General features: G+C 45.3%; 1 protein-coding gene across 20 annotated transcripts in view; it reads left to right on the top strand.

Moving 5' to 3' along the window:
- LOC119450564 (NPC intracellular cholesterol transporter 1-like) overlaps positions 1 to 23945 on the top strand; it is a 168376-nt gene that overhangs the window by 47952 nt on the left and 96479 nt on the right. For 11 of the 20 annotated variants that reach the window (XM_049665968.1, XM_049665977.1, XM_049665965.1 and 8 more), the window contains exons 2-6: positions 10188 to 10350; positions 11462 to 11702; positions 13105 to 13353; positions 14789 to 15015; positions 19098 to 19262. The exons of 1 other annotated variant lie outside the window; for it this stretch is intronic. In XM_049665968.1, coding sequence (XP_049521925.1) covers positions 10188 to 10350; positions 11462 to 11702; positions 13105 to 13353; positions 14789 to 15015; positions 19098 to 19262 — 1045 coding nt within the window. The remainder of the gene's footprint in view (positions 1 to 10187; positions 10351 to 11461; positions 11703 to 13104; positions 13354 to 14788; positions 15016 to 19097; positions 19263 to 23945) is intronic. 8 more of the 20 variants (XM_049665978.1, XM_049665964.1, XM_049665980.1 and 5 more) reach the window with 4 other exon arrangements.

Below are 23945 nucleotides of genomic sequence, written 5' to 3'. Positions count from 1 at the left end.
TTTTTGCTGATCGATATGCGAAGACCTAGTCGAAAAGCGTACAGTGTGCCACCTATTCTTTTTTTTTAATGCGGTAGCAGTTATGTGGACACTCGAAGCGGATTTCTGCCGTCGCCGTGAGGTTCCGTATGACGTCAAACGGCGATGAAATCGTCGCCGCGCGCCGCATGTGCGAGTGAAAGCGCGCGAGGGACGCGCGCTTTCACGGCGAGCGAACGCACGGCGGAGAGCAAACGCGCGTTCTGCGCCGTGCTCGATAAGTGGTTCTTGAGGGAAAGGGAAAGGTTGGCGCTATCTTCTGCAGCCCTTGAGGGAGCACGGCTCAGCGCCAGAGCTCCCTGAAGGGCTGCAGAATTAAGCGTCTCTTTCCTCCTTCACAATCACCATATATAGAGAGCAAACGCGACTTCTTTCGTCGCGCGAAAGGCCGTGGGTGGACGGGAAGGGGAGGCGACGTTTAGCTGCGGCACCAAATGCGCAATTATTTAAAAAATGTCACAGTTTCGCCCTAAGGGCGAAGCAATGAATGCGATAGCAACACAGCAATGTCATACGAAGTAAGGTGAGCGGCTTTGGTAGCAACAACACGCAGAACTGTTATCGACGCCATCGGCGTTTTGCCCGCGTTAGCTCAAAATGCGTGCGGCGTTGGTGACTGTTGCTGGAGCCTCTGATATAAATAGGCACTTGGTGCCGCAGCTAAACGTCGTCTCCCTTCCCTCCCCCTCCCCCACGGCCTCTCGCGCGTCTGAAGAAGGCGCGTTTGCTCTACATATATGGTGATTGTAAAGGAGAAAAGAGACGCCTACTTCTGCAGCCCTTAAGCGAGCACGGCGCAGAACGCGCGTTTGTTCTCCGCCGCGCGTTCACTCCCCGTGAAAGACGCGCCCCTCGCGCCCTTTCACTCGCACGTATACAGCGTTCGGCGCGCGGCGACGATTTCATCTCCAAATGACGTCATACGGAACCTCACGGCGACGGCGACAGCGACGGCGACGGCGAAGCCGACGGCAGAAATCTGCTTTTGAGTGTCCATATAATTGCTATCGCAATAAAACGTTGCGAGGCGAGAATGTGGTAAGGACTTCCGACGCTGCTCGACGAGTGTCCCGTTCTGATCTCGTCGAAAACTGTCGAGCAGCCCTCAGAGGCACCGGCAACAGTCACCAACGACGCGCGCGTTCGGTGCGAACGCGTGCAAAACGCCGACGGCGTCGCCAACAGTTCTGCGCGTATCTGGTGCTGCTGCATGTCCAAGTTTATGCAGCTGATAAAACTACTATCCTTACTCCGTGTAGCTCTCTACTAATTTGCTATCGCAATTGATGCTTTGCCTTTCGGGTGAAACTGCGACATTTTTTTTGTCTTTTCCGACCTGGTTTAACTATGTTACAAAGCAGTGAGGTAAAAAAAAAAAAATGTCGCAGCGCGCGTCCCTCGCGCCCTTTCACTCGCACATAAAGCGTTCGGCGCGACGATTTCATCTCCATTGACGTCATACGGAACCTCACGGCGACGCCGACGGCAGAAATCTGCTTTTGAGTGTCCATATAATTGCTATTGCAATAAAAACCTTTTTTTCAGAAGCCATAAAAAAAATGCGAATGCTTCATTCGACCGAGCTGTTCAGGGCTTGAAGCTATATAGATCTGAAGGGGAAAAAAGCATGTTTCGGCGCAATGGCGCTATACCGCCAACATGCTTCGCGAACGTGTATCTTTCGAACTTGGTGGCTTATGTGTCTTAAAATAAAGACAGTCCGAACTACAGCAGTACATACCGGTACGGGTTTATTTTTCGTCTGGGCGCATGTACACTGGACAGATATTTGCCGAGTGTCTATACTGCATTCAACATTAGGGATTACGTTTGGCGCGACGATACGTTTACACCTTTTAACTTTTAGACTTTTAAGACTGGCCAGCGCGCTGGTTTTTCCAACATGACCTTCTGCGTGGAGTTGTACAATTAGAGGGATCTGGTTGTGAACAACGTTCCGAGTGAAGCTGAGCGCCACACAGGCTGCTGGATAACATGATGATAAAGGCGGAACAACACACGAGCTATACCAACTTCGAAGTTTTATCCTTCGAACGTAAACGTATAGGTTCACGTTAAGTAAAAGGGGATAAAGAAAAAAAAAATCGGACGTCCGAAGATTGTAGTCGGATACACCTTAAAACCCCGCCCACGCCCCCATAACCGCCATCCACTGTTCCTCCGCGAGGCAGCAAATAGTTCGTACTTCACAAACTTTCCCTGTCCCCTAAATAAGCCAATAACCACACACGCGCGCGCACACACGCACTCGCGCGCACACACACACTATAAGCGCGTAATTTGGTACGTTTTCACTTGTTTGTTTTAGTGAACGTTTGCGGAATAATTGTCGGAGTCATGAGGGAGGTAGTGGCCGAATACTGCACCGTGTGCAATTCCTGTTCTGGTGAGGGAGTGACTTTGATGAAGCTTAGTGGGCCTTCCTAATTTGGTTGCACCTGAACTAGTATAGCCCCACTAGCTCTCGGCAATATATTTTCTTGCCGGTGTCAGGCACCACTCCATGCCTGAAAATGTGGAGGACTGGAGTAGGATTCGAACTTACGACCTTCCGATTGGAAGCCGGGTATTCTACCTCTGCTGCACGCCACAGGGGTAATTGGAGATCACAGGGAGAGGCCTTCGTCCTGCAGTGGACATAAAATATAGGCTGATGATGATAGTTTGCGGAGTTTCGCTTTGTGCTTTGTTCCGTATACAATTCACGCAGTTTTTTTTTTTCCCCCGTGTGTTAGCGTGCACAGCCCACCCGGATATACGGAATTATATAACATGCGCCTATCCGCCTCTGTCTGCTGACGGCCGGCTCAACGCGACCGCGCTTTCTGGCCGTTCCCCACCCAGTTCTTGGCGGCTGAAACCGGAGGCGTCTGTCTGACGGGCAAGCGCACGCAGTCGCAACATGACAGCCGACTCTTGTGTAGTACTGCACTTCCTCTCTGACGCCAATCTCTCCGGGTCAGTTTGTTGATCCGGCTCGCCGTAATCTCTCCGGAACGCTTCGGAATCCACCAGCTCTGGCTGGAGATCCGGCTAGAGCGGCACGTACTACGTCGTTCTCTCTCCTTTCTTCTCCGCCTGGGCCCCTTGTTGCTTCGATAACGTGATTTTATTCTTTAGTTGCTTTTTTACTGGTATGTCAAGCGTGTACCGTCTTCCTTAGAGAAGCGGGCATCCGCCCCACTCTCGTAAACACGCCCTGGCCTTTTGACATCTTGCAGGCTTCGCGGACTGGCATTCCCTGTGTAGCAAATGGACGTCGTAACTTCGTTAAGCGATGCGGCTGACAAAAAAAAAAGGGGGGGGGGGGAAACGTGGGCAGCTTGCATTAGTGGTGCAAGGCTGGGGTAAACAGCGGAGCTGGTGATTGACCTATAGCTTTTCTTCCAGGTTTTTACTAGGCGTGGCTAAGTTTTGCTAGGAAATGCCAAGTGCTGCTAGGCACGGTATTCCGAATCGGCTCGCCGCCGACGGGCAGATTCTCGCTTGGCCGCGCGACGCGCTTCAAGATGAGCCGCTTCTTCTTCGGGTGTCCGGATCTTCTTTGCATGGTCGTCCCATATCAAGGCTACATGTACTCGCTGCAGAGTCAACGAGAGTTGTGCCGCCGTCGCGGCGGCTCCGAGCTCTATCTCCCCGGTGACGTCACGGCCAAGCTGCGCCTCCACACTTGCCGGGGCGTGGCTGGTCGAAATCTGTCGAGTCGCCGCCAGAGGCGCCTGCTGCAGTCACGGACACCGCCTGGCCTCTCGGTCACCTGGCGACATAATGAAGATATCTGTAGTCATGTTAGAGTACAGTACACACGAATACCTCCCCGAAAGCGGTAACAAAACGCCCCAAACCAGCGAGCGAGCAGCGCGACCAGCCCTACGAACGAAAGCGGTAACAAAACGCCCCAAACCAGGGAGCGAGCAGCGCGACCAGCCCTACGAACCGCTACCGTAGCGGCCATATTGCTCACTACGTAATGATGATGATATTAGTTTCGATTCTACCAGCGTCATCTCTCGGTCGCATACTTTAGTTCACAACGCCACCGCTACGCATATTTTCGTTGCACTGTGGAAGGTACAGTTTCCCTTCTCTAAGTTTGTATGGGTGTTCTGTGGTTCAGCGCGAACGCGGGGAAACGGAGAAACGCGGACGGCGTCGGCAGCAGCTCTGCGCGTTGCCTCGGTGGTGCTGCTACAATTTGCCACTCGCTCTCATGTTCTCTTTACCTTTCCCGAGCATTGCGCGCGCCGCGCGCATGCTCTTTACGTCCCATGTCAAGGCAACATGTGCACAGCACGTAGAGGAGGCGAGACACACACCGCCGCGCGAGGGGGTTGCTAGGCAAGACATTTAGGCTTGTAACTTAGGAGCAAAAAGGAAGGTGGAAGGGGTAATGAAAAGAAACGGAGAACAGGGTGCTAGGCAACCCAGGTGACTCATCGCTCAGCGATGTTTTTTTTTTCTTTTTTTTTAACGCGTTACGGACTGACGGTTGTTTGAAATAACATCAAAAGCGAGACAAGTTCCGCGTTGGCTCCCTGGGAGTGAGTTGGTACAGTACCTCGCGTTCGAAGCTGCAAAATGCAATTGATAACGAAGGCTCCGTGGACACCCATGTGTGCCAATCGTTGCACTGTGTCTTCAGAATTCGTGAAAGGGCTTAGTACATGTAAGGCGCATTACTAAAGCGCTATATATATATATATATATATATATATATATATATATATATATATGCAACTGTCAGTTGAGTGGGTTGAATGATCTCCTGAACACATTGCAATGTGTTGAACGCGGTGTAAAGCATGGATCCGGGACCTGTCGAAAAGATGCGCGACGTAAATGCTTGCGCATATCTCTCGCATTCACCGCTAAATAGCCGTTGATTTTTTCGCCTCTCACTTTCCCGCCCACCCTCGTTGCCCTTTTAGAGTTACTTTGTAGGCTGCCTTTCCGTAAAGGAAGCCTATATAGTAACTCTGTAGTCGCGACTGGCCGTTAGCGACGCCTGCGTTGGTCTGCGCGTCGCTTGTTCGGCTCTATAAATTTCTAGTCCTCGGACCCGTTGTGTATGTACAGTATGCGTCGGCCTGCATGGCTGCACCTCACCTTGACCTGCCAAGCCCCTCGTTTGTCCTGCGGCAACGTGATAACGCGGGAAGTGTGACGGTGGCGGCACGGAGCGGTGAAGGGGAGAATCGTAATCAATTACTTCGCTGGCGCATATTCAGTGGCGGAAAGAAATTTTTTTTTTTTTTCTGGTTGCTTCGTTAGCAGGTACTTTTGAAGTGCCTATTCGTGCATCAGCCTTTTCAACGTACTCTTATCACGGAAACCGTTATTAACGTACGTTTTTACACTTAAAGTAGCGTCGTGTCCTTATCTAGTGGCAGCCGGGGTTTGTTTTGACGCGACAAAGGTTATAGGCTATATTGTATTAAAATATATTCTACAGTAAACAAGGCGGCAAACTAAGGGGCCCGGTTCAGCCACAAACACATAAAGCCAACATACAATGACAGCAAGGAAGGCATCGGAGGAATTAGTTAATTGAAATGTAGGAGCTATAAATAAATAAAAGTGGGTATGAAAAACAAGTGGTGGCCAGTTGTTTTTCGTCCACTTTCATTTTATAATTTCTACATTTCAATTAAATAAACAATTCCCCCGATGCTTTCGTTGTAGTTGTCGCCTGTTGGCTTCATCTGTTTTATATTTTACAATAGCGATTCATGACTGCGACGCCAGGCTCATACACGACACCTTTATTACAAAAAAAAAAAAAATAATAATTATGAGAAGTGCGAGAACCAGTGCGGAAGTTACTGCTGGTAAATATAACAGCGCAGCCGTTACCTTTCAATGCTAAAACGCGTACCTTACTTAGAGGTCGTCGCTGTCAACAGTGTAGAGAGTTCTGTGACGTCATGTTGGGTGTGCTTTTGACTCTGTATGACACTCTTGCGGTCAGTATATAGAGGTTCAGTATTATATATATATATATATATATATATATATTTGCGGCGGCAGTTGTTGAACATAGGGTGACTGAACTTAAATGCCCGCCTATCGAATTCATAATTCCGCAGGCACAAACCAAACGCCGTACGGAGCTGGTGTCTCTTCCGTACGATCAGTTTTGCATATAGCGTTGCGTTCGCGCGTGCGCATTGATGCAGAAAGCGCGCCTCGATCGCGGCGTCATTTACTTTCCTACAGAAATCACTTGTCTGAACTTTGGCGCTATAGTGTCTACGGTAGCTGCTACTACAAGTCGAACGCCGTTATAACGAAGTGCTTGGGGTATCAATTTCGTAATACAGGTCACTTCGTTGTGAAGGTCACGCAGCTCATAGTAGAACCGGGACATAATTATTCCTTCGTTGTACAGGTCATTTCGTTGTAGAAGCTCGACTGTATTGTGAACACTATAGCGCAACTAGGTGGCGCTTCAGCGGACACGGCGATGATGGGCAGCGCACGGATTCCTAGACTTCGTCGTTCTCTAGCAGTCATGCCATATTGTGCACCGATAATTTTCTACAAGATGTTGCGTTATATAAATGCAGCAATTCGCGATGACTGCGCAAGTGCGTAGACACAGATCGCCTTTGCCGTGTTTAGAAGAGTAGCTTGGATATGAGTGGCCAGAATAGCCCCCTTGTCAAAAACAGCGACGTTTGGGTCCCCACACGGGAGCCTTGTTCATAGTGAAACGAGGCGTAGTCGGCGTCTCTTTTGTTATCGTCATTCTGCCCGACCGGACGAGATTTTCGTCCAAAACTCTCAAGAGACTTCAAGTACGAGGGGAGTGTCACGTCGTCCAGACGGTGTTTTGCCAGTCTTTGTCGTGTTGTCGTTGGCTCTGTGCGAGTTCGTACTGCTGCCGCTCGTCCAGCGCGGGAGTCATCCGCGCCCCTCTCGGCTTTCTGATTTCCGAGACATTTCTTTCGCTCCTTCCACATCGTAAGCTATACTCGTGTGTCCATACTACTGATTCTGCTTTAATATCGCCTTGCATGGAGTGGTGTCACACGTGTTGCTTTGTCTCCGCGGCGCCTACCGTCGTGCGACTCCCAAACATTGCGTGTCTGTGTGCATTGGAGCGCGGCTGTCCGCTAAGCGCGTCTGCGCCGTAATTTCATATGCAGGCCCCGTCTTTCGCAACGCTTGACTGCTCGCGTCGGCTTCGCTTCAGCGACTCGCCCGAGCGCTCGAGAAGATGGCCCGCGCCGTTTTTTATGTCGCGCCATGTACCGTTCTCCCGTTGGCAGTTCCGGCGAGCGAGTTATACAAACTAGCTTGCTCGCCATGTTGCTCTCCCGCGCGCTTTCCCCCCTCTCCCACCCGCATCTCGTTAGAGAGGTTTAGATTAGGGTACACAAGCGTTGTGGGACGCAAACCGCCGGGCGTACGAAATGACTCGGCGCTCAGCCGCTGGGGTACGCTATTTTTGAAACTTCATCCCGGTACTCGCCGCTGCGGGTTCAGCTGTTGCGCGTACACGAAAACCGCGCCATCCTGTCGCTTAACTCCACAAGCACAGGCTGTCTATCGTGAAGAGAAAAGGAAATGCTTGTTTATATATATATATATAAATTTCGGGTAACTGGGTGTTAGGCGTCCACACTACTCATGTTGCGTAGTCCACAACGATGTAACAGCGCTGGCGCCCGTGGCCTTCGATACAGCGCATTTTCGTGCTGCATCCTAGCAAACAGGCTTGTGCCTGATGTTACGTTCCTTTCGGTAGCCGTGTGACTACTGACGGCGCGCGTTTGATGAGCAAATTGTTTACCGGAAGAGCTGTAAGTTGTACGTGTCTCGCAGGAGCAAAGTGCTTGTAGGTGTTGCGGGGAAACAAACCCGTCAAGTTCGCGGGGGCCGACGGCCACTCGCGCGCTTGGTCAGCCTCAACAAACAAAAAAGGGCGCCCGAGGCGCGCTGACGTCGCGCCGCCTTTCCGAGAGCGCTCGGGCTGGACGCGCCCGTGTATGGCCTCTGAGATTTGCGCTGCGCCGCAGCCGGCGCGCGCCAAGCTCGGAGGCCATATCCCGTGGCCTAGATCAGACGCTCATTAGTGAATTCAGCTGCGGGCTGCGACGAAATTAAAGACGCGATAAGCAACCGGGACGTGGGCGAGCGTGGTAATGCCTGGCTGACAACGACATGTTGCGGGTGCACTTATCGAAGCCACCTTCCACACGAACTCGGGAGTGTCCGTGGCGGTGTACATTCGGAAAGGCTTGCCTGGCGTTTTTGATGCTGCGCCGGCGGCGTGTGTGTGTTTCTCTGGAATATGGTGGCTGGGGCCAGTGGGTGAACAGCTAGCTGATCGCGCGAGGCATCCATCAATATTGCATGAGCGAGTGCTTTGCTTGTATAGTTCCGAGGTAACTGTTGCGTAATTGGTCCGCATGCTGGACACAAGATATTAGATACGCAATAATGTCTCTTTTTTTTCTTTCTTTTTTTTTTCTCAGAGGCAACAACGAGAATTTGGGATCTGGCTGGCACGGGAAACCAAACAATCGATATTGTGCAATTTACGTTGGATTCCTGTTACGCGATCTATACTTGGCTTCGGCAACTGCATCAATGTTTATACATTTATTGGACGGATTTGCCTGAGGAATAAAATTTTAGTATTGACTTCATTGCATTGAAACTTCAAGCACGACAGGGACACCACATAACTCAAACCAGTTTTCCAATTTCTGTGGTTGGTGTTGACATTTTGGAGTGCTGGCTCATCAGTACTGCAGCACATCTTGAAGCAGTTTGCACCCATTGTTTGTCTCAGTGTGCGTTGCAGCATTTTCTTACACCAGAGCGTGTCTTCTATTACTTTCTGTGCTTCTGTGAATCTTAATGTTCACAATGCGTTATAGCATGCTTTTTACAATTTTAATTAGCAATTAAGCTGTGATTTTGTTTGTATGGAGAGCAGCAGTTGCTGTTGCGTCGGTGGCTTCAAAGTAAAGTTGATGGAGACATTGAACTCTACTTTCTGCACGTAATCAATAAATGTACTAGTAAGTACCAGCGTAAATTGCTGTGCAGCCTGGAAGACAGGAACTTCATAAGTCTGAAAACTTAGTGGGGTCGCTGTATAGCTGGTCAGTGTCACACACTGGCCTACACGAAAATGCACGTCCTTGCAACACATGTACAGTTGCGTTAAGGATACAACACAAATACAGCTTCAGCACGAATACAGCTAGCTGTACAGCGGCAAGCAAAACTTCAGAGACCAATGGTACGACGAAAAAGTTTTTCTGTTTTGTTTTTCATACTGGGCATGCCGGCTGAAATGAAGGGGGGATACAGCCTATGTGCGCATGTTCGAGCTATTGCTAGGGGAGCTTTGCTAGAGGAAATTATTAATTCTTTTGCCGATGCCATTTTTTTTTCCCCCCAAAGTTTTCCTCTCAACTGCACATCAGGAGCAACCTAACTTTTTGGCACTTCACTGTCGGTTTTTCTGCAACTTTATCTCTTTCAGACGCCAATGAATTCTGTTGACTGAAGACTTACTTTCACCGCATTTCTTGCTTATTCAGAATCGTAAAAAGCATACAGCTGAAGAATAGATTAAGAATTTTCAATTCTTTAGCTAGTTTTGTCAAGTTTACAGGACATGAACTCCATGCAAAAACTCACTACAGGAACATTACATATGAGAACATCAACTATTTCATGTCTAGCAGGCTTGAAAAGCACCTATCCAGGCACTTGAAAATTATGCCTGATGCAACACACTGTGAAAAACAATGAAAGGAGTACACCCACTACATACAATGACATGCTTGCACCCAGCTAGTACACACAACCGTCTCCCATCCCACTCGTTTTACTGAAACATTTTGAACCTGTTAATCAAACTTGCAACATGATTCCAATCGGAACAGTTAAGAGATGTATGTGACACATTTTAAGTACCATTACTTTCATCAATGCCATTGCTGTTGACACACTTTCTTGGTGTACATAATTTTGTACGCAGCATCTTAACGAGTTATCTAAGCAGTTTCGCGCACGTCTAATGCTTATAACGCCTTCGTCAATTTTATCCTGCTCCTCCATTGACTTTATGCCTCTTCCCTTTCTTTTTTCGATTTTATTTGCAGGCACACAGCCTTCCTGTAGAAAGTAAATGTGCATTCCGGGGGAAGTGTGGTATACACGAGGACACAGAGAAAGATGTCCCTTGCGTGTACAGTGGCGAAGGGCAGCCCCTGGATAAAGAGGGCCTAGACATCATCAAGGAAATATGCCCCCATCTACTACAAGGTGAGCCTGGTGTTTGCGGCTATCAATTATCTTGCTGTGGGAGAGGGCGGCGCTTGGCTTTGGGAGCCTGTCTTGGCTAGACCTGCCTTGCTGATGGGAAACATGTAGTTAAATGAAGTTATAAATGGGCATGAAGGAGGAGCTCTAAATCAGTTTGGTCTGATGAAGTGTTTTGTGAAAACTTTATTTTCGTTAATTTTGTGGTAATAATAAGTTGATTACTGGAAAAGGAAATGAAAGTCGAATTTTAATTTCTTTTCTTTTTTTTTTGTTACTTTTGCACTAATGTAAGTACTATTGTGGCCGTATCACCCAATATCACCGAAGATGGCTGCTGTAGCAATGGTTGGACGCACTTTTTCTAATGAAAATTTAGCATTTGAGGTATATTAGTATATTTCCAAGAGCTTCAGTGTCCTTGCTCATGGCACAGAAGGACTAACAAAATCTCAAAGTTGTCACGATAAGGGACAAACATGGTTCGAGAAAGAAAAACTATGCTTTGTTACGAACACTGCCTGGCCACAGCAATGCTTTGTTTTTGCATGTGCCAATATTTTCTGAAAAACAAACTGCAACGAAATTTCGGACAATCTACAAAGCCTAGTTTCAGATAGTGTAGTTATAGAACAGGCCTCCATGCAAAATTTCATGCTTGAAGTACAGGTAGATGTGTCACAAATAAGCTCGCCAAACTAAACACTTTTGATTCCGAAGTTTAAAAAGAAATGTTGTCATTACTGCTCAACGAAAATGATTGCAGAATCTGGGTCATTCAGAAACTGTGCAGCGCCTGAGCATGGCCTCCAAGATTGGACGACGCCTTTTGTGCGATAATAGTCTCAGATGCCATGTTCTCAGATTTCCACCAGATGTGCTAACCCGCCGGGTGCTCACATGCCTGCTTAAGTGCTGTTTAAAAACTATTGATAACGAAATTTGAGAATTACAGGCCCTGTACCTTTGCCCAGATTGCTTTGATAGTGTATGTATGTACTGCTCGTATGTAACCAGTTTAGCCAAATTCAAATTTCATTGCGGTTGGTCTTTAATCATTCAGCATCGTTTGTGTAATCAACCTTGATGCATTCTGCCCTCCCTGCTTTACTAGGTGATCAACCAAAGTTCTGCTGTGATCTGAACCAACTAGAAAAAATGAATGAAGAGCTCAAACAACCCATCAGCTTAGGCATGGGGAAGTGCCCCACTTGCTACAGCAATTTTGTGCGGATATTCTGCGGCTTCTGTGACCCGAACCAGGGTGACTTCATTGCTGTCAACACATCTGAGCCTAGCGAAGAAGTTGAAGGCCAGTTCAAGGCCACTGTGGTCGACTATGCCATTAGTGAAGAGTAAGCCCCTCTTTTTGTGGTTGTTGTTATAGTTGTGATTTTTTGTGTCACAGCTGCCTCACTAGGCTGTTGATATCAGGCTCTATTCGGCACTGGGTTCCAAATTATGTGCTGCTCATCGTAGAGCCCATCCCCGCTGCAAGCGGCACCGTGAGTTTCCACGAGTTTAAATATATAGTTTAAATTCGTGTTTGCTCGTATTCTCCCACAAATAGAGAGTACATGCTGGAGCATTCAACCGAAGGTCCTACTGGTTGAACAGAAGGATACATGATCTGTGGTGCTGTATGCATTATCGGACTACGAACTTCGTCTGCAGTTAGAGAGAGAGAAGGGGCAAGCCTAGTGGTCAATGCACAAAAGTTTAATGTATACTTAATTTTTATATTCTGTATCCCAATAAGATAGATGGCTGGGTCAATGCACATGTAACATTCATTTCCAAACATAAGGTGTGAGCGAACAGTATTCATTTATCTTTATTCAGACAACCAGTACATAGTTGGCTAGGGGACCGGCATAAAGGCTCAAAAAGCCCGTTGTAGTACCTGCCCCTAACCATCCTTTCTCCACTTACACACGGCAACATTGACCTAAGAAAAACATTTACTCGGAGGTATAAAAAAAAGAAATACCTGGCGACTAGATACTAGAAGTAAACTGATTAGACGTAAAAATATACACAATTGGTTTACATATGAAAACATGTAATCATCATGTAACCTCAGGTATGAAAACATGAGTGTAAAACGGGCTGAGTGATTATGTACCTCAGTATTAGTAAGATTAGCGAGTGAGTGAGTTGTGCCTGTTACCCTACTTTGCCAGTTATTAAGCCATTAGCCATTGCGTTCGTGATTAGCTCTTCCATTTGCATGGTGCCTGTAAGCTTTTCAGTAATGGGGCCATTAAAAATGGCAAAACTGGTACCATTGGTTGCAGGTGTATTCAGTTACACATTAGTTTCTTTCCCAAGCCCTTGTGTCGTGTAAGATAGATAATCTGTTTCTGATGTAACGTTAACTTCTCATTTCAGTAGCTCCTCTAAGACAGCATGGGCATAATGCAGTCATGCGTACTAAAGCAGACAAGTTAAATGCTAACAGGGGGAAACAAGCTAATAGAGTAGAAAGCCTGGTATGCATAATAACACAAGTGTGTGATTTTACATCACGAATTACCTACTCACAAAATATGGTGTAGCCTTCAAACTCAGCATTCGGACTGAAATCATGGGGATGTCGCACACAGTGGTAAATCCAGAAACAGAACAATGCATTCTAATTAGCCCCCAACTTGTTCATGTTTCATTTATCCATGATAGCTACAGCAATGGCATTGCAGTATATACTGTACTGAAGTGTTGGTGCAAGTGATAACTTCATGTCTCTTGGTTTTTCAGATTCATTCACGGTGCATTCAACTCGTGCGCCAACGTCATGTCAGTGATATCAGGCACGACAGTGATGCAGCTCATGTGTGGAGCCCATGGTAGTGACTGTAAACCCCAGTACTGGGTCGACTTTTTGGGTTCCACGCCGGAGGAAGGCGACGGGTTTTCACCTTTCAAGTTCAACTACATCGTCACCTCGAAAGAAAGTGTTGTGAGCAGTGGGGCCACGCTGAAGCCATACAACCCAACCTTCCACAAGTATGTGGCACATTGTTGTATAGTTGTCTTGTTTTTACACAAAAGGTCACAGAAAAAAAAAAGCTTGTTTGCTTCGACGTTATCTTCACAGTTAAGGTGTTTATTACGGTATGAGACAATTACCAAAAAATTTTTCTCTTCCAGTAGCCACTTTATCGTTTTCCTCTGCAACATCTGGTCACTATGATCTCGCATTTGCATGTAATTTTATATTTCTTATTGAATGACATCATAGAACGAAAATTTCATTCATAGAAAAACATATAATAAAAAAAATTGTTTCGCTGGTTTCCAACTTAGTTTCAATAAAGACAGGAAAGATGCTCATAGAACATAGAACAAAAAGCCTTGTGTGCAGTTAGGACTAGCAATAAGGAACAGCAAATACCACATAAAGTATACAAATTTAGCGGCAATGAATTGATTGACTGTGCTGGGGCACATTTTTTTACTCAGAATCACACATACACTACATTGCACATCTCCGGTAAATAAATTTACAGCTTAGGTATGTGAATTCACTGCAATGTTGACTAGGGTTTTGCAAAAGTCCTACGCACATATTTGTGGTATATTTGAGAGCCCTGTATAATACATTGATATTGTCTGCTTTAGATGTACTATTAGAATCGGTTTACGGAATTGTGATATCATTTGTCATTGCAGGGTTACGGAGTTGTAAACATGATAGTTTTGTTTTCTGAAAATGTGCAATTTTCAACAATGTTTATTAAAATATTTTTGGCCTAAATCAAAATTCTACTTGCAAAGGACACCAGATTTTAACTTTTTCTTTTAAGTGCAACAGACCTTATCAAAATCGGGGCAGTGGTTGCCGAGAAAAAACGATTTCTGCGTTCTGTGTATTTAGATAGGAGCCAATGAGCTAAAGCTTTGTCTTGAGAGCAGTGACATAAAATTTCCGTCCTCCCTTTGTGCATTAAACGAATATCCGAATATTCCAACCATTTGAAAATCTACTGGCAAGCACTCGAGCATCCTAGAAATTTTACTATAGTACTTGTTTCTATAAACCAGCTTGTTTCCATACTGAGGAAGTGGATGCGTCCTGATGTCACGACACAGTGGCCGTCTCTATTCTTGTAAATGCTGAGGTTGCCACATGCGAGCGAAGCCTGAAGAAATGCTCGAAGCAGTCTTGTTTATTAATTTTTAATGAACAATGTCATCACACCTAGCCTCATCGTAACACGACATCGGCAAATTTTATGTTGCATCTCAACGTCACGGACGTGTTGGTTAAATCGCATCCAGCATTTCGAAACCAACTGTTAGCATCAAAGGTAAAATATCTTGCGAGTGTATCCCATCCTTTATGCTCGCTAAGTGTGATCCTTTCATCTGCAAGAAGCACGCGGTAGAGTTTGCACAACTTCGAAAGCATGCGTCAGTACCTGTTCAATGGTTTGTGCAGGTGTTCCGATCCGTTCGGTCCCAGCCAGCAGAAGTGCAGCTGCAGCGATTGCCCGGAGGTTTGCATTCCGCAGGAACCGCCGCTGTTACCGCCCTCACCAGAGCCATTCACCATGGGCCGCTATGATGGCATGCTGGTTGTGTCCATGTTGCTGTTTGTGCTCCTGAGCACAGCCGTCCTGAGCACATTCTTCCTCAAAAGTCACAAGAGGAAAACATCATTCCAAGGTAGTGCACCGCAGTGCTCAAGTCGCATGAACAGAGCCCCGAGCGCTCAGTCTGTGGTTAGTGCTATATGAATCGGGCTAGACTGGCACGCTACGTTTCTTGTGTTTCTCCAGACAGTTATTTCGGTCAAACGTGCTTGTTTATGAGCTACACCTTCAGCTTTAAGGAGGCGCTAAGAGCTGCATTCCTACCCACCGCGCTAGCTTGTGCTGCCAAACTCGACGTTGCAGGCTCGGTCCAAGCCATGGCAGCTGCATTTCGATGGGCATTAAATGCAAGAACGCTTGTGTATTTAGATGTAGGTGCATGTTAAGGAATCCTGGGGGGGTGGGGGTCAAAATTGATTTGCCTCATAATCTGACTGTGGTTCTGGAACGTAAATGCCCAGAATTTTTTTTTTTAGGGCTCTATGAATGAAGGTGAAATTACAGACAAGATAACAATGTGTTTTAAGGTGCTGTACAGAAATGCCTACATGTAGCCTTTGTCAAGAAAAATGAGGCCACTGTGCATATATATATCTGCAGCTGACTCCAGATTATCTAATCAGCCTCTTGTTGCACACACACACTGCTGCAAAACTTTGGGAGGGTGGTGAACTCTTGTGCTCATCTTGAGCCCTCTGGCCATGGAAGTTCCACTGATGAAACGCAGCACAGCCTGTGCTGTGTTTTACTTCACTTGTTTGAATACAGTTTTACTAATCTTAAACGGCCGTAATATCTAGTCTGCAGTCTGCACCCAGTGTTAGTTTGCAGAGGCCAGTTTTGGCTAAAACAAAAGCTTTTTGTTAGATTTTCCACACTTAGTAAGTTATCACAGGATCAATGCCTGCATGTAGGGCAAAGGCAGCTAAGCATCCAGCACTACGTTGCGATGGTCAGTGGTGCTATTAGCAAAGCTATGCACATACATTGTAGTAGTCAAGCAGGAATCAGTTATCGGCCTGTTGTTCCTTCTCTCGAGGAAGACATAGCAGTAGTAGTTTCGTTGAAAATTGGGACCTCAACCAGACTACCTCAGTGAAACCATTCACCTCCAACCTGGTCAATAGTACAGCCAATGATATTAAAAATGAAAACAGAAAAAAACCTGTGTAGTTCTAATTTTTAGACAGTCTACACAGGATATGAATGCAACATTTGTGCACATATAGCCTGTGCACTATAGTCCAGTAAATGCTATAGTTATCATAGGATGAATTTGCGCTATTGCAGTATTTGATGGAAGTGAAGCTGTGCTTTATGGTTGTGCAAGTTAGACTGTAAATGCCTGGTGTTTGTTTTTGTTACTGTTCCTTGTTTTAAAATGCGTACAGAAAATGTCAAGCTGTTTCTACACTTGATGTGCTAGAACAAAGCACTTGATGTGCTTTGTTCTAAAGAAAGCATTTTTGTTTAGTAGGCAATGTTCCAGTGTTCAGGATTAGTAATTGTACGACATTAGTGAAGGGAACGTTATAGCTAGGGTTCCACATGTTTTCTTTTTTTTAAGTTTTACTTCTTTATTATCACAAAATTGTTGAGTTTATTAGACATTTCTTGTTGAGTAATTGATAAAGTTGAGTTTATTAGATTTTCTTGTTGAGTAATTCAGAATTCTTTAGCTCTTAGCCGTTGTAGTCTCTAATTATCTGTGGAAGTGCATGCACAAGCAGACTGTTCCTAATTGACATTCTTGGAATTTGAAGTTTATTATGCATATGTAATACGTAAAGGGCATGTGCAGAATCCACGGAGTGCTGTGAAGCAGCAGCACCTTCTTGTTTTTCGTTTGTTGTGCAAAGGAAAAATAGTCTGCAGTCAAAATGTTGCTTAAGGAAAAAAAAAAGTCAATGACAACTTGCCTGGTGTCAGAAAAACAAAGAAACAAAAAAAGATACTGCTGAAATGTGCCCACGCCACGAGTCTCAATGTTTAGTTTTTCATAAAAGTCTAAATCTGCCAGATTTCACTGGGAGTTTATAAAATAGTTTGTGAAATTTCAAATGTATCCAGAAATGTGGAACCCTAGCTCTAACTGAATATCTACATTCTGCTTCATAGGCAAACTGCATGCTTGTAAACAATGGGAGCCCTGGCACAAATAATTTGTAAAAGTATGCCTAGTTTGTGAGTTAAAACAGGAGGTGTAGGTGGGAAACGATGTAGACTTTCCCCCTTAGGGTTAATCATGTCTGTCAGCAAAACTGAAGAGGAAGCTTTAGCTCAGGAGCTCCTATTTAAATACATGGGAGCTGAGAAATTGTTTTTCTCGGCAACCACTGTGCCGAATTTGATGACATTTGTTGCATTTAAAAGGAAAAGTTCAAACCTTGTGACTGTCAGGAACGCAAATTTTTTGATAAAAATTGTTGAAAACTGCATATTTTGGGAAAACAAAACTATCACGTTTACGACTGTAACTGAACAATGATAAAATGGTATCATAGTTATGTAAATTGCACCCAATAATACATCTAAAGCAGACAAAAGTGATGTATAATACGACATTATGAAATGTATCATTATTATACAAGTAGGACTTTTGCAAAGCATTTGTAAACATTGTAGCAAATTCACGTAAGCCGTAAATTCATAAAATCAAATTTGTGTGCTTTAAATGCTCTAATATATCCAGTTTACAGGACCACAATATCTGCTTTTGGAGCAGACATAGCTTCTATTTTTCAAGTGAAGCTTGTATTGCCTCACAAGTGTCGGTTGCTTCAGCCGTTGTAGGTGTGACTGTAAAAATCCCGTACCTTCTACAGCAACACAGACGAGGACGTAGACCATTGGCTCACGTACAATGAAGGAGTAAGCTGTTGCAACCAATAAAGTACATCGGCGCAGCTCGATCATCAGTTTTTCAAGTGAAGCTTGTATTGCCTTACAGGTGTCAGTGCCATTGTAGGTGTGACCGCAAAAACTCGTCTCGCACAAGTGAAGGAAAACGGCGGGAAAGGGCAAGAATAGACTGCTGGTGAAACACGTGAGGCGCGTGCCCGTAACACGTGACGGGAGCACCCAACCAGGAGCGGGCGTGCACCGGGGGAAGGGCAAGAGAAGGAAAGGGCCTCGCGCGCGTTTGGCAAACGGACGGGAATGCCACGCATTGTTCGGTCGGTGGCGGAACAGGCCGCTTTCGACGAGAAACGCCGTCAACGTCGCCGGGAGGAGGCTCGTGCTCGCCGTGCAGATCCTGCGTTCAATGTAGCCCAAGCCCAGGCTCGGTTACAATGACAGGCAGCGGATCTCGCGTTAAAAGCCCGTCTTAACGAAGCCCAGCGTCAATGAAGGGCAGCAAACTCCGAGGCCAGGGAACGCGACATCCAATTTTGAGGGTACGACCAGCTTCGCGTGCCCCCCTGTTCCCGATAGGGGAAGGGTCTTGATTTTTTATTTTTTAGACATACCAATTTCCGACGTCTTCCTAATAAATTCAAGGCCCTAAATAAAGAATCTGCTTCTAACGGTCACTAGAATTTAACTTTCTCTCTCAAATGCAACACATTTCAATCAATTTGATTTGGGCGTTGTTTCATGAAATCAATTTTGCATTTTACATGTGTTTGAATAGGGAGCATCATAGTTGGCCCTGAGCTAAAGCTTCCTCTTAAAGCAAGTGGGGGCTGTTGTCATTTCATTTGTGGTCGTCATGCTGTGGACATGGGCACCCCTTTTTCCAACAACAACATTGACAGTTAGTCCCCTTGCAGCTTCATGAGATTGCATGACACTGTCCTTTACATCAGATTCTGCAGTCTGCCTACAGATACACACTTTGTCTCTTCCGACGAGAGGGTGAGTGAAAAAGCACAGGTTATTGTTATTATGTTTATTCTTTGTTTGCCTCAAGCCTAACTGCTTCATTAAAAAAAGAAAAGAAAAATGTGCATGCTCCTCCTGTTCTAAGTACTATACTAGTAGGTAGTGTAGTATGCAGCCCAAGAAAGGCGACAAGTAACTTTCAGATTTGAAACGCCTCATGCTGTTTTCCATTCCCCTTCCTTGACCTGCCCACCTCATCGTGGCCATCTTGCCTTGCCCCCGAATCTTCTGAACCCGTGGTTGCCCCTTCCCTTGCCACCGTCATCACAGTGTCGAACTCGTCGGAGTCCAGTGTGTCGGACACGAGCAGCAACAGCAATGACACGATCAGGACCCCCCTGCACCGGCCCTCAAAGCCGGCGCGCTCAATTTTGTTGGCAGCCGTGGATCTTGGCTCCCTTGAGGAGGTGGAACCTCTGAGATCAAAGCGCTCAAGTATGTTATTGGCTCGAAAACACAACAATCTCCTCCCACCACTGCTCTCCCTCCTCCTCTCCTTTCATCTCCTGCCATGCTCCTCTTCACGTTTCTCTTCCTCCTCTCTCACCTTGCCCTCGGCTCCAGCCTTCTTGTGGCTGGGCCGCTGTCCAACTTTTGTGGAGGGGAGGGGGCTGCTGTTGCACCTTCTTTGTTCACATTCTGAAGGAAATTGCTCACCTAAAGCGACTCGGCTGGAAATGTGGAATGCAAGCTTTGCAGTGGCAGTCTTGCAAATTGGATTGGCACAACTTGGCACGTCTGTCAACAACATGGTTCACAGGAGGGCCGATAGGACAGGTGGGGCAGATGCTAACAGCCAAGTCTTTGTACTTGCAAATGCATCTGTGTCAGGGACACGGTAGACATGCTATAGTGAGTCAGTGGCTATGCTGATAGTAATTCTGATAGGTCGCAGTTGCCGTAGCATGGTACTGTAACAGCTGCATTGTGATGGGAGCGAAATGCAAAAACATTTCTTTAGTGAGATGTAGGCACACGTTTAAGTATCGCACCTGGACCCCTCCATTACAGCATCTCTCATAGCCCCTGTGTTGCTTTATATCCAACAAATCAATCAAACAAGTTAAACACCATTATTTATGATACCACAAGAACAGAACATGGCAACTTGGCAAACAAATTGCACAAATGCGCTGAACATGCTGTGGCATCACGGGGGCCAGGCTTCAGTCACGTCGTAGCTAGGAAGACTTAGTAGTGTGGCTACTACTGCACTTATGTACAGACAATTTCCAAATCCAATCATCATGCATGTTTTGCATGATGGAGGAAGCATATTCTGTATGCCATATCTCCAAATGTTAATTAGCTGGTGCCTGTCTGGTCGCCTGACCTGGTGATTGAGGTTAGGCCAACATTATTGCTGAGAAGAGCGATCCAGTAGCCTAGAGGCATGTACTACTAGCAGTGCAAAAGCTGCGATTAACCTTACTGATACTGTTTGTTAAATTGCTTGCATACTGTCGAAAGACCGGCCTTTTTTTGCATGAAGTTTCATGCATGGAGAGCTGTGCTGAACCTGCCTAATGTTTGAAATTCGTTAAGTACACTGTTTCCGAACACAGTTTATAGCTGAACGTCTTGTGAGAGGGTGCACATTGTCACTGTTTTCAAGACTTCATGTCAGTAATAAAGTGGCTAGGCTTGTTTCTTTTAATTACTGCAGGCTAACTGGCATACTTTAGTATGCCATTTTATTTATCGAAGTAGAAGTAAATGTAGTAGTCGGTGGCAGCAGACAGTGAACATAATTAGAGCAGAATGGTGCTTATGCCAGGCTAATCGGTATCTTGACAGGACGGCAAACCACACAAGTACAAGACAGTGGACAAGGGTAAATGACACAGGTCTTTAATCCTGACCGGCATTGATTTCGCAGTGTAAAAAATATCTGAGCAGCCAAAGAAAAAGTGGTTCAAAAGCTCCCAAGCGTGCACGAGAGGTGTGTTGTGAGGAAAAGTTGGCAACCACCTTAAAGGTACACCTAAAGAGAAAATGAGGTAACAAAAAAGTATTATCTTAAGCGCTGGCCATGGTAAGCTAGAAGAGATGCAAGAATAAAAGACTAGCAGTAAAACCGCCATAAAGTTTCTGCACGAGCTCACCGTGTCTTTATATATAGATTTTGACAGTGCCTGCTCATTTTTTCCAAAGGAGCGAAAGACTGAATTGAAAAAGTTCCTAGAACTTTCACTGTACTACAACCTCCCGAATAAAGGAAGATGCTCTGAAATCTGTGACGTCGTACTGACATACTGGTGCTGCGGTATCACCGCAAAATTTTTAAAAATGGGAGTTCGTTTATTCGTTTTCTGGTAACCGACCTTTTACCGCAAAATTCACTGAAATTGTTTTGACAGAATCCTTCATCAGTCTATACTGATTTAGTGTTCCTCTTTAGTGTCCGTTTAATTTAGCTTGAAACTGGTAAAGAAACCAAAACCAGTTCCTCCAAATCCATTTCGCTCACAACAGTTATCCGTGATAATGCAGCTTAAGAAGAACTGTGCACTGAGGATTTAGTCATCGATGTAATCTACCTCCATGTCTAGCAACTTGAATTCAGTGTGCTCACGTTCACTATCCATTATTTGCATTTCTTGCTGGCAGTTTTCAAGCGTTGTGTAACACATTTCATTGGGAACACCGCCGCATTGTTGCACCCATTTCCACAAAGACATGCTCAGCGATTGCCTAAATCACTCTTGCGAAGTCGATGCCACTTGCAGTTTCCTTCAGATTCGTGCACACCCTTTCCCTTGCACTGTCCTCTCTGTGTTTGATACGGGAGCAGCACTGCCTCTCTTGTGCCCAGTCTTCCCCGTGTGTGTGTGTGTATGTGTTTGTGTACAGTTTTTGATGGATCTCTGGTGTATTTTTATGTGTGTCTGTTGGTTTGGTGAGGGTTGAGCTCCGCTCCCCGCTGTGGAAGTTATTGAGTGCACAGTGTCGTTCGTGCATGTGGTGTTTTTTTTACGCTAGTCTTGCACACTCTGCTGGTGTGCGGTTGCAACTTCAGCGGCAGCTTGGCTGTTGTCACGCAAACGTGCTTAAACAAAACATCAAAAGATATGACTGTCATATGACTGCTGACTTTTTTTTTTTTCTAAATCTCTCGCTTCTTCAAGCCACACTGGCATGGAGTACATCTCTTGGGTGCAAAGCACATTAACTCATTACAGTTGGTAATGGTATCCAAGGAGGCCGCGCTTTGTAATTAATGATTCTTTTCTTAAGAATGGGAATATATTTTTGCACGACCCATTGGGCTGAGTAACCAGTCCCTGCATTCACCCTTCGCCCTTTTCACCCGTCGTAACCAGTCCCAGTTTATGAAGGGTGAAAAGAATAAACAACTGGTTGAAGATTATGGATTATGAAAGGCGACACAGCTTGCGACAAAACCTCATGTTAAATATTTCTTATTCTTCCAAGAGCCAGATTGAAAAAGAGAAAGTGAAAGGGACAGTGTCTGACATCGACTGCGTTGAAGTGTAACTGTAGAATGTCCCAAATAATTTAAATACAGGTTGTACCCCCAGCGTAGCCGCCGCGCCCTTTTATTCTACAACCCCCTCTCCTTCTTTATGGGCATATGTTCTTGTTTATTTAGCACTGGTTCATTGGCATTAGTGTGAAAGCCGACAATCTAGAAATCCTGATAGGAGCAGTGTAGTTTGGAATATGAATACATTTGAATACAAGATAGTAATTAAAAGGACACTAAAGAGAAATTGTTTCACATGTTTTAACAATTTAGTAATTAATAATTACCCTTCTGTAATACCAAAAATCCCACTCTTACTGCGAGAGAAAGTATGTAAGCCAGAGAAGGTGCACGAAGAAAAAACAGGTGGTTCTTGCACCAGCTTGCAGTCCCGTCTTGGATTTTTTACGGCATCTGCTAACGCCTAATTCTTTATTGTTAAATATGGACTACATTGCGCTCTATAGGATTCGGCGGCTTAACATGGCAAGTTTCAGAAACGAAAAAAAGATACTTCGATATCCGTAACTTCTCACTGGCGTTTTGGACAAAATTAAACTTTGACCTTTATTTTATCTTCTGAATAATCAACCTATTACCATGAAATTAATGACAATACAGTTTTCAAATATACTTTATCACTCTAAACTGACTTAAATGTTTCTCTTTAGTGTCCCTCTAAATGAGCCTTAAAAGGTAGCTAGCTTTTGTCGGAGATCTGCACTGCTCTTTAAATGTTAGCTTTAAATCTCTTATGTTCACATCTTACTCTACAGGCCTGATGATAGATGGGTATGATTAAATGAGCCTGTCATGTCCATATTTCTCCTTAAAGCACTAGTTAAATTGAGGATTGAGTAGCTACAATTGTCATCGAGGTAATAGGGTCACGTAGTGTGCACTAATGACCTGTTTAAAAGACGGAATAAAGATAGTATAGATAAGGGAGTTAACCAGAGGATATCTGTGGTTTGCCCTACACTGCACTGGCAAATGGGAAAAGGGTTTAAAAGGATGACCACAGAAGGAAAAAAAAAAAGAGGAAAGAGAATAAGACCAATCCTAGCATATGGTACCACGCGACAAGCTTTCTTTTTAATTTTTTGTTTTGCAAAGCTTTGTTTCAGTAACGGCAAACATTGTTGGCCAGTCGGTGGCTCGTCATTGACCTCTATTTCTATAATTGGGTAATACAGATAGGCGCACAATAATTGGGCACAAAAGTAAACGTTTTCTTGTACTCTTGTCTCACACTTGCTGTCCATCTCTCACTGTTGGCTCGCCTTTCATTGTATGTCGGCTTAACTAGCCTCGCCTTTCATTGTATGTAGGCTTAACTAGCCAGATACTATGTTTACTAACAAGCATGAGCATTTTCGTGGTTGCCTGACATTCTGGCTCTTCAAGTAGAAGCTATATGTCTCTTGCTGCCATCTTCCTTCACATTTACAGCATATAGACTAAGCCTTAGCTGCATGTCATCATTGCAGGTTAATTACAATGCAATAAACTTATTAACATTGTTGGCTATTGACTCTCATGCTACCTGTGTCGACCAAGTTTTATAGCAAGCAGGCTCGTCGAGTCATTGCTAACCCTTGTCTTTTAAAGATTGCACCCTATGGCCCAAA

This window comes from Dermacentor silvarum, chromosome 4, assembly GCF_013339745.2.
Source record: "Dermacentor silvarum isolate Dsil-2018 chromosome 4, BIME_Dsil_1.4, whole genome shotgun sequence".
NCBI lineage: Eukaryota > Metazoa > Arthropoda > Arachnida > Ixodida > Ixodidae > Dermacentor > Dermacentor silvarum.
This window is presented reverse-complemented; position numbering and strand designations above follow the sequence as displayed.